We start from the raw sequence: 11,296 nt of genomic DNA, 5'->3' as shown, positions 1-11,296 counted from the left end.
GAGTGAAATTTCATCTAAAAAAGTGGAATTCCACTCTAAATGAGTGAAAATCCAGCCACTCTTTATCAAGACTGGCAGGATTTTCGCTCTTTAGAATGGGATTCTACTCCAAAAAATTTAGAAAGAATATTGTATTGGGAATGTAACTTTTAAATGTAATAATTATAAAGTTTACGAATATTTTATGCACAATAATTATCAAACACATTTAATAATTTATTTATAAATTTAAATTTATATTAAGTTTACATGAAATAAAAAATAGGTAAAGTTTTTTTATATAGAAATGTATTTTCTTTATTAAAAATTAGATTTCAATATATATTTAACATTTCAAAAGTAAGTATACCATACATTCTTAAAACAAAATTATATTTTTTTCTGTACATTTTAACACGCTGTCTTTTTTGGAATTTGAAGTCCACTTTCCTTTGCTTTCTTTTTCTTTCCAATTGAATACCAGCATCTTATTATAGTTTTGTCTGTGCATAACTTCAAATTTTCCTATATTTCAAAAATTTCTTAAAAGTTCCTATTATATCTAACAATGCTTTGCCATTATTTGTCATTAGTGCAATGTTATCCGCGTACACCAAAATTTACATTTCCTAATTTTAGAAAATGTTTTGCAGTTTGTAATCCAAAATGAATTTGTGCTCATCTTCAAGGGAGAATATAACAAATCAATTTGATGTCGATGACATCTAATAGACATCTAATAGAAGATCTCTGTTATTTGTTTACTGTTAGGGCCACTTGCACCAACGCCGATTAACTAATCGCCGATTAAGTATCAACCGTGATTGGTCAATTTTACTTAACGACAAATGCGATTGGTTAATTCCGATAGAAAAATTTAAGTTAATTGGCGATTAAGTTAATCGGCGTTGGTGCGAGTGGCCCTTAGGATATCTAGTAATATTTGCAGTTGATACTGCAGTATATACTGATCGATGTCAATAATCGATGCTCGATTATCAGCGTGGATCTATCCAAGAGAGGCAGTTAGCTAGAGAGCTAAAGATAAAATATGTCCGTTGTTTGCATTGAGTCCTTTCAAGTTACATTCAGTTATTTTTCCTAATCATTATCTCCTGTTTATAATAATAAGTCCTCACGTTTATTTGTTCATTTCAGTAGTGTTAAATAAATCTATTGAATACATAAAGATTGTCCGTTCCTTTACACGAAACCACTACAAAAGCCTACAGTAACTTTTTCCCGAGTTAGTCACTGATTTTTGTGGGAAGTAAACCAATCTAGTTAGCATTGACGTCACTGATGGTATCTGCTTCTTGTTATGCAAATCATCATCGACATGAACGGAAGCAAAGTCCGTAGCAACCTTTCGCGCTGTTATAGTCAGCATGCTCATTAAATCCATCTCTGTTCCATATTCATCCAAAACGTCGCATAAGCATTGTATGTACCATGTGCCTTTTAATGGATCCCTCCAGGCAGAGAAACCTTGAAATAGAAAATTTATGAAACAAAGAATTGAATTTCTTAATATTCATTTATATTAGATGTTTCGGTTAGTTTTGAGGTAATAGCTATAACTATAAATCTATTAGAGATATTTTGAACGTCAATTCAAAGCTTGGGCATTTCTATAAACAATTTGATACATATTCAGTGCATTGGTAAATATAACCACACTTTTTAGTGCAATTGAAAATGGAGCGTGATAAATATCATTTTCGTCTATTACTTTACTGTGCTTTAATTTTAAGAAAATGGCTGACGAAGTTCACCGATTTATTTCAGAAACTTATTCTGCGTATGCTTTAACAGTTAAAACGTGTGAGTATTGGTACCGAAAATTCAAAAGTGGTGATTTAGATTTGAAAGACAAGAAACGTTCGTATTTTACAATAATAATTTCTTTTACGTATATTAAAAGTCTTTTCCTTTAGCAAAGCCGAATTTTACAAATCTAGAATTATTAAAAAATTGAATTATTCTTAAAATGATAATAAATTTCACAGCTTAATAAATTCTATAATATAGATATAAATCTTTTTCTTTAGTACAATAAAGCTTCACAATATTATGTTGGATTCCAACAAATTTAATTATATATAATAATTAGGTTATAATATTTCAATTAATAACGTTGAAATTAATATAAAAACTAATAAAAAATAACTTATTTATAAATAATTAATTTGATTTAAAGCAAAAAAGATATTTATGTTTATATTTAACTTTGATAATTATAATTTAAAAAGAATTTATGGAAGTATATATGTGTGCGTTGTTGATTTTTTTATCTATTCTAATTTAAGTAGGACTTCAAAAATATTCTGTGTTTTTGTACATCGCCATATTAGTCTTTATTATTATTTTTTATTCTTATTATAATAATATTTACTCTCATTATAATATGCCGGAAAAATATAGCCTACATTTTATGTATTTACATAATAAATATATATATTTTTATAATAAATAAGAAAGGATATATACATACGTGTGTGTGTGTGTGTGTGTGTGTGTGTGTGTGCGCGCGCGTGCGTGCGTGCGTGCGTGCGCGCGTGCGTGCGTGCGTGCGTGCGTGTGTACGTGCGTGCGTGCGTGCGTGCGTGCGTGCGTGCGTGCGTGCGTGCGTGCGTGCGTGCGTGCGGCGTGCGTGCGTGCGTGCGTGCGCGCGCGCGCGCGTGTGTGTATGTGTGTGTAGGGAAGGGGTAAGGGAGGTGATAAATCAGATTGTGTTCCAAATAAGACTTTTTTAATTTAAACAAATACGGTTAAACAGATTTGCATTATAATGTAAAGTCCTTATAAGAAACCGAATACGTGGAAGCAATTTGACAGTACTCTGTCATAACATTCAAATAGGACAGACATGACTATGTATTTACAGTCATAATACAAAAATTTAAAAAGAAATAGAAAATTCTTGTAAATCATTGGGTACAAGATGTCAAAATTTTTAATAATAATTTAAGATAATAAATGAGTCTAGAATTAAAAAACGTTAAACATTTTGGGATTACTTCTGCGATTTGTTGTAAAATTTGTTTCAAAATTCGAAAAAACTCGAGTCTAAATCAGACCTCTACATCGGAATTGCAATACATTTTCTATGTTTTAGTCGTAGCACGGCAGATTGGCATGTTATTAGATTTAGAAATGTTAAATTAATAAAATTTTATGAGTCATCAAACTCGGAATAATTGAATTTTATTGATTTTAATTCTAATTATATGAACTGTCAATTTTTTTTTAATTTTTATTTTCAGGATTTAAATTGCTCGTTTTTACTTAATGCTAAAAAAACATTAAAATAATTTAAAATTTTATTTACAAATCGACAAAAATAGAGGTATTTGGAACAACACAAATAACGTCAAAATGGTCTTAAGTAAAAATGAAAGGAATTAAATTATCTTTCCAATAGCATCTTTGATTCTATAATCGGATTTTATTTGCGCCTTATAAAGAGCAAAAACTGCAAATAAGTCCGATTTATTTCACTTTACCCTATATAAATATATATGTTCTATAGGACATATTAAAATAAATAACTGGCATTTACCTTGGACTGTGCTTTGAGCTAACAAAAAATCTGCGTGAGTTGGAATAGCATAACAAAGTACTGTATCCTTTTGGAATGGCAATCGTCCGCTTTGTTGCACTGCGACTACCATGCAATTCTTCAATAAAACGCCTCTATCGGCTTTTTTACCTCTGCAAGCCTAAACAAAAAATCAGACTAAATAAACAAGCCGGATAAAATAGAGTCAAGTAAAAATAAATCGGTATATGTCGATAATTAAAAAATATAACGAGACTGGAAAATGTTCATAGTTTTACCTGGATGAAGAATAGCTTAGGTTTGCCCGCAAGTGTAACACATTTATCGGCAGTGAAAGGCTTCCAAAGCTCATCAAATTTGTATTCGGTATCCTTTGCGACTAGTCTGTCGTCGTCCAATCCGTGAGTTAGAACGATGATACAAAGACAATCATTATCCGTATGATCTAGTTGACTTACTATAATAGATATATACCAATTGAATATTGAAATTTAATTACTCAGACGATTTTTCTTAAAATTCCATAATATTTTTCGGAATTTCTATATAGATTATAAATTTTAGAATTTTACTTATATATAACTTTAAAATTTTTCTTATATATAACTTTAAAAATTTTTAGAAAATTTCTCAGATTTTGTATACAAATTTTTTCTTAGACATGCTGAGAATAACTATATTTTTTCTAGTCTTTATTCAAAGTTGGGCTGAATAAGATACTTAATTAATTTTATTGATTTTTTAAATAAATAAATTTAATGCATATATTTTATTCTCTGTTAAATAGATTAAATAAAATTAATTAATTAAATTCAATCCAAAGCCTACTTAGTTTTGGTACTTTATACGAGTCTCAAATATCTTTTAAAATTTCTAAAATTTTTCTTTTATATGGTTTCTAAAAAAAAAAAAATAATAAAATCTGAATTTTAGGTATTTTTTCAGAAATCCTGAAATTTTTTAGAAAAATCTCTTCTAATAAATCAAAATCAGCATTAAAACTGATTCCATATATTTACGGATATATGCACAAAAGATTGCCTACGTGCCGACAAGCGTATGGCACGCGAAGAAGAAGAGATAAGTAAATCATACGAAATGTGACAGATATTGTCTTTACCTTCTTCAATAACATCCGTAATTTGATTTTTTGTCAAATCTGTATGTATTTTAACGTCAAAGTTGAGATACTGAAAAGTTGTTTCTAGTCTTGACGCGTCTATTGCCGAACCTTCTCGTTCAGGAAACTTGGGTGAATCAAATTTCTCATGATTGAAGATTATGCATTTGCCACGATTTTTGTGATTCATATTATAGCAGTTTGCATCTTTATGTACTGGCATAGCTGCAGTGGGTAAACATTCTTGCTCCAACCTGAATAATAATATACAAAAATTGGCATAATTAAATGATGTCAATTTTTAAATTTAAATAATAAAATTAACTTTTATTTACAATTTATCTTTGTATGATAATGAATGAAACTCAAGAATTTAATGACTATAAACAATTATAACTAGTAATATTAATGAAATTAAGAACAACACCTTACACACTTGCAATATACAACACATACGTATGATTTACAAAATATCAATCCATCATTACATACTATTGCATCAATATCGCACTACACATGTACAAATAAATTTTCAAGAGAATGTCAAATCATAATGTGATTGTAATAATTTATAAAAAAAATAAATAAATGAAAAAAATAATACCAATAAAATTGGCATTATGTTAATGATTTGTGAGATAACGTTAATTTTTATATTTAATTGCACTTTCTGTAATTATTTCAACATTTAATGTTATCACAGTCAGTTGGATTGCGCGCATAACTTCAAAACCAATGTTTGTGTTAATAATATTTTACTTTATCAAATCGTTATTATCTCCGGCTTACTTAGGTAGAAATGGTGAAGCATCAGATTGGGATGCTTTTGCAGTTGTATGCAAATCCGTATTCATTTCAGGTTTATTTTGCTGCAATGATGTCTGAAAAAATAAACGGATCTTTATTTGCATCGGAAGAGAATCAAATTCTACAATTTGTAATTTGGTATTAATTGCCAGAAAAATGTGTAAAGTAAATTAAAAATAAGTTTTAATTGTACTTTAAAAAATTTGTATAAAATCAAATACTATTTCCAATATTATTACGAAAGATTTAATTTAGACAAAAAAATCAATTTTGCCTTTAGGTATGTGCAAGGTGCATGCATATTAATGCAACATATAATTTTGAAAAAAATTGAAAGATGAGATAAATTTTGATTGATATGTTTTTCGATTTTACGCGCCTTCGATCATTATATTACAATTCTTATCTCGTCTCCAATTTTCCTCGAAATAACATATTGCATTGTTACATCCAGCCTTAAGGAAAAAGGAGGCTATCTCTCAAAAGATGCCTGGGACTTGAGGAAGGCAGGGAAGGATGCAACAAAAACTCTTTTATTCTCGTGACCGCATTAGTGGTATGTGCGGCACGAGCCGAACGCACTTTTGATGATTCCCAAATTATGCGTCAACGTGTAATGACACGCTTTAACGCCCTTTCAGAATCGTGTGATCGTTGGTCCTAATTTGAGTCAGAGAATTTAATCTCTATAACTCGGGATCGGACCGAGTGCAATCTTTTCGAGTCGGGAGGTTAGTGTGTAAGTATGAGATGGGTTGATGAAATAAAATTTTACATTGGAGCTTCTTTTTAACTAAAATTTAACATATATTCTGATACTTGAAATTTACATACATAAAGGTTCAAGTTGTTCAAGAAAATTAGCAAATAAATACATGATCGGTTATTGTTATTTAGTAGAAAAAAAAGAAAACAATATAACAGGTAATCATTATTAATTAAGACAGCAGTACGTAATCAGTTAACTTAATTAAAATGTAAAACGATTAGATAATGATTATTCAGAAGTTTAAAATTAAAATACATTGTTTAATATCGATAGGAAAATCTATGAAGTTAACATTATTTTTGAGGTTTGGAAACATTGAGAATTACAGGATAGTACATGATTAATTATCAAGAATACAAATAATTAAGAATTAATGTTAGTGTAAATTACCTATTTTAATTGAAAAAGCTAAACGATGCATTTTGAATAATTGATCTAAAAACTATATATATATTGAATTAACATAGGTATTACAAATTATTTTTTTTTTTTGAAAACTTAAGCTATACGCATTATTATGTACACAGGAGAAGATGGAATTAATTGATTTCGGTTACGGTAATTGTAATTATGCGTTGAGATTCATATTTTAACTATTAAATCAAATCAAAACCTAAGATTTAAGAACGGAAGTAGAACATTTACATTTACATAAAGATTTAAGAAATATTTAGAGGGAAAGTCGGGAATTGTCTAAAATGAGAATTGCTGTATTAATCCGAAATAAAAATAATAATATTGGGAACAAGGAACTGGGACATGAACGGCTGTGATTGCTCATTAGCGATTGATTCCTGGCGAGTTGAATAGAAAATTGAAGTAAAACCGAAAAAAAAGAGCAAAAAAAGGAAAAACGTACTTATTAATTAGACGAGAAGAGAAAGGGAAGAAACTATGGAATTCTGCGGGTTGAAAAGTGCTTGATGCAGCGCAGGCTGTCCGCTCTGGGGGATGCTTCAACGGTGGGCTGTTCGGAGTTTTAATGTATGTGATTCTTAAGCACAGATTCTAAGTTCAAAACGATTTTGAAAATAACGCGCACAGCTTCGATACTTGCAACGCGTGGATATGAGTGCGGACTTGAACTTGAATGTTCGAGGCGTTCGAAGCTGCGTATTTTATAGAGCTTAGGAAAAGGGCGTGAGATTAGTTTAGTGGGTGAGATGAGGATTTGATTGGGTAAAGCCTTTTGAGCTTTTTCCCTTTCCTTGGAGATTCCTTGTTGTCGAAATTTTGAGCTTATTCGTTGGGTAGTTCACCAATGCTCACCACCAATCATCTTCTCGGATGATCTCTCGTTGGCTAATTTTCCATTTTCTCCCGATTTTTCTTAACTCTAAGAGGGGCGAGCAGTTGCATCACCCAATCGCTTAAGGGATTCGTTATCTCACGGTTTCTCTTCTTGGAACGTTCGGTCCCGATTTTTTATATCGCCGCGTCCGTTTATTTGGGACTCGCTTTTCATATGAATCATCTTTCCGTTCGTGATGAAACATAGGTTCGAACAAACAAAGCTGGGTTGTAAATTTTGATTTTACAGTTTTATAGTTTCCGTCCGGCGTCGCGACTCAATCTTATCTCGGATTGTTGCCAGACTTTAGTAGCAGATTTTTTTCTCTTTCGAGTCCAGGCTTTGTTCGTCCATATGAATTATTAAATAAACATCGTTGCTTGTAATTTTGTCGTCGCACGATTTCTCCTTTTTTTGCTTCTATTTATTGCTCCGGATGTAATATGTGGCCATTATATATATATTCCGAGAACAATGTTTGATTTTTTTTTCTTATAATAGCCGGGTGATAGTGTTATTTGTAAAAGAGAAATCGTGGAGTTCCGGGTATAAGTATTGTAAATTTTACAGACAATCCCTTAGCTTGTTTAGCATAATTTATATAATGGATGCGAAAAGGGAAATCGTGAAATCCTTCGGATGTAACAGCATTAATATACATGCATCTTGCACAGATCAAATGGCTATACCAATATCTTCTATTTACTTTAATTTTTATTAGGGTTATCTTTCAATTAAAATTATGTCACGTTCGAACAATAATAAATATACATACATATTACATATTAATAATAAATATACATACATACATACATATTAATAATAAATATACATACGCGCACACACACACACACACACACACACACACACACACACACACACACACACACACACACACACACACACACACACACACACACACACACACAAATGCATGCGGGTGATATGCGTGCGTGCGTGCTATGATATATATATATGTATGTATGTATGTATGTATATGTATATATATTTATGTATGTATGTACGTAATATGCAATTTTTTATAAGAATTCTATAATTTTTCTAATAAAATATCAAATAATTTGTTTAAAATCAATTAGAGAAGATCATAAAATGTTCTATAGCACTTTAATCTCGATATATTTTTACATTTTAATATGAAAATTATCCTTATGTTTGTCCATACAAAACGAAACAATGTAACAACTGATTAATTAAAACTTTAACATTAAAACTTTTTCCGTCTGCGACTCGGAAAATCAAAAACTAAACGTCACAATAACAGTTTCTTGCCTTTGCATTTGCGAGAAATGAGATGATTTTGTTGATTTTTCTTTTCTTTTCGACATACTCGGCCCGGCTTACCTGTTGCACTTCGGTCTCGTCGATCGCGGATTCCATTTCGCGTGAATAAGAGATTACACCGCTACAATTATTGAGCACTGGTTTTGAGCACTGATCGCGTCGTCAGAGGTTTTATTCACATAAAAGTGTCCGGCGTCTTCTGTCCTAACTGTCCTTAGCACTCCGTTTGGTGGAAGAGGTGGGGTAACCCGATGAGAACAGGTTTGTGGAATCTACATTCTTTTCACGTGGATCATCCAAGTGGAATCTACGTAACCAACCGAGTGATCGTTCGCTCGAAACGGCACTAGAATCCACGTTGAAATCTAATCAATGTTTCGAATTCTTTTATGAATTTCTTCGAAATATCCGTATAAATATTATATTATTACACCACATAATTCCAATAAGCAAAACAATATTTTTGTAACATTTTAAAAAACATTTTTCACAAAAAAAAACGGAAATTTTCTCTCAAAAATCGTTTAAAATCAATTAGAGAAGATTATTTCTCTCAAAAATTCCCCCTCGTGATCTGTGAACACTTGATATTAATATGTGTATATAACTGAGTGTATATGATATGTGTATATAGATTAGGTAAATATATACTATCTAAAAGATGAACCATGTATAATTAAACCATATTATTTATATAAATATATATAAAATTATAGTTCTTTTGTTTACTAATTTTTACAAATGCGGAATAGCATCTAGAATAACTTTTCTGTTATTTCTTTAAATAAGAATGCAACTAAAAAATATATGTGTCAATACAATACAATAATTAAATTAAAGATTAAAACATTTTTATTAAGAAAACATTTAAAAAACATTGAAAGTATTGTCTGCTCATTGGGATATAGATCGAGGTTTCTTCATTCATAGATTTAACTTAAAAGTTAATATTGTAACGTAATTATTAAATGCTTGAAGTTTTTACATTATTTGTGTCTGCGAATACAATATAATCCTTTATTCATATTATATTCTATATAATATAAATAAAAGTGATTATATAAAAAATTAGTCAAAATAGCTTCAAATCGATATTGAAACGATGAAATATCGATGTCCTCACAGCAAAAATATAATTTTCCCGTTTAAAAGTCTACTGATTAGATGTTACAAATAATCTGTTTCTTTTAAAAATATCATAGAAAGCACAGACATCAAAATAAGCCTCAAATTTCGAGCAATGTTAAATTATTTTGATACAATGATATAATTTTGATGATTTTAACGTCGATTCGACGTCGGTTCAATAAGTCATTTCTAGCCGGGTATTTCCAATATTATTACGGAAAATGTAATTCGGACAAAAAAGTCAGATTTGCTTTTAAGTTTGTGCAAGGTACATGCATATTAATGTAACATATAATTTTAAAGAAAATTGGAAAACGAGATAAAATTTGATTGATATGTATTTCAATTTCACGCGCCTATAATTTGTTCATTATATTGCAATTCTTATCTCATCTTCGAATTTTCCTCAAAATAATATATTGCATTAATATGCGTGCATCTTGCACAGATCAAATGGCTATACCAATACCTTCTATTTGTTTAACAGTTTTAAGAAAGTTATCTTCCAATTAAACTTATATATATATATATATATATATATATATATATATATATATATATATACGTACACTTCGTGATAAGAATTCTATAATTTTTCTAATAAAACATTAAATAATTTGTTTAAAATTAGAGAGGATCATAAAATATTCTATAACACTTCAATTTCTATAGATTTTTGTATTTTAATATGAAATTTATTCTTGTGTTTGTCCACACAAAGCGAAACGATGTAACAACTGATCAAAATTTTAACATTAAAACTTTTTTCTTCTGCGACTCGGAAAATCGAAAATTTGGCATCACAATAACAATTTTGTGTCTTCGCATTTGCGATAAACAAAATAATTTTGCAGACCCTGCTTCTCTTTTCGACTCGGCTTATCTGTTGCACTTCGATCTCGTCGATCGCCGATTCCACGTCTCGTAGAAAAAAAATTACACCGCTAAGTTTACTGAACACTGGTTTTGAGTACTGATCGCGTCGTCGGTTTTATTCACAAAAGGACAAGGTGTCCCCTTATGTTGGGACAATGTTTGGTGGAAAGTGTAAATATCAATAAATTTCAGATATACGCTAATCGCACCCAATTTATCGCAGCCGATTTATCAGGCCTTATCACGTTTGATTGCTATCGCATCCGGTCAGTGAAAAAAAATACGTGTTTATTTACAAAACTGTAAATAAACACTTGTCCTCAATTGTCACATCGAGGGATATTTATGTGATTGCAATGCGTAATAATCGATAACTTTTGAAAAATCCTCATGATAAACATAGTAGAATTGTAATCTATGACTTTTGTTATAAAAAAAAGTTTGAAACAGGATTTTATT

At 30.2% G+C, this 11,296-nt stretch overlaps 1 protein-coding gene across 1 annotated transcript; it reads right to left on the bottom strand.

The window, feature by feature from the left end:
- Positions 1–346: 346 nt before the first annotated feature.
- Positions 347–9,292, bottom strand: LOC105206581 (caspase-1). The gene is made up of 6 exons (XM_039452957.1): positions 8,894–9,292; positions 5,451–5,542; positions 4,662–4,915; positions 3,820–3,998; positions 3,542–3,701; positions 347–1,467 (listed from the first exon to the last, which is right to left on the bottom strand). The coding sequence occupies exons 1-6, from the start codon at positions 8,927–8,929 to the stop codon at positions 1,196–1,198; spliced, it is 993 nt and encodes a 330-aa protein (XP_039308891.1). The 5' UTR covers positions 8,930–9,292; the 3' UTR covers positions 347–1,195.
- Between the last annotated feature and the right edge of the window lie 2,004 nt (positions 9,293–11,296).

This window comes from Solenopsis invicta, chromosome 8 (genome assembly GCF_016802725.1).
Source record: "Solenopsis invicta isolate M01_SB chromosome 8, UNIL_Sinv_3.0, whole genome shotgun sequence".
In the NCBI taxonomy this organism is placed as follows: Eukaryota; Metazoa; Arthropoda; class Insecta; order Hymenoptera; family Formicidae; genus Solenopsis; species Solenopsis invicta.
Note: the sequence above shows the minus strand (reverse complement) of the source record. Positions and strands in the feature narration are given on the sequence as shown.

Excerpts from the sequence above, each read along its gene's own strand:
- LOC105206581 (XM_039452957.1), bottom strand. The coding sequence starts at position 8,929 with ATGGAATCCGCGATCGACGAGACCGAAGTGCAACAG. Across the intron at positions 5,543-8,893 it reads ACGAGACCGAAGTGCAACAG|ACATCATTGCAGCAAAATAA; the intron begins GTAAGCCGGGCC and ends TTATTTTTTCAG. Across the intron at positions 1,468-3,541 it reads AGCTCAAAGCACAGTCCAAG|GTTTCTCTGCCTGGAGGGAT; the intron begins GTAAATGCCAGT and ends TTCTATTTCAAG.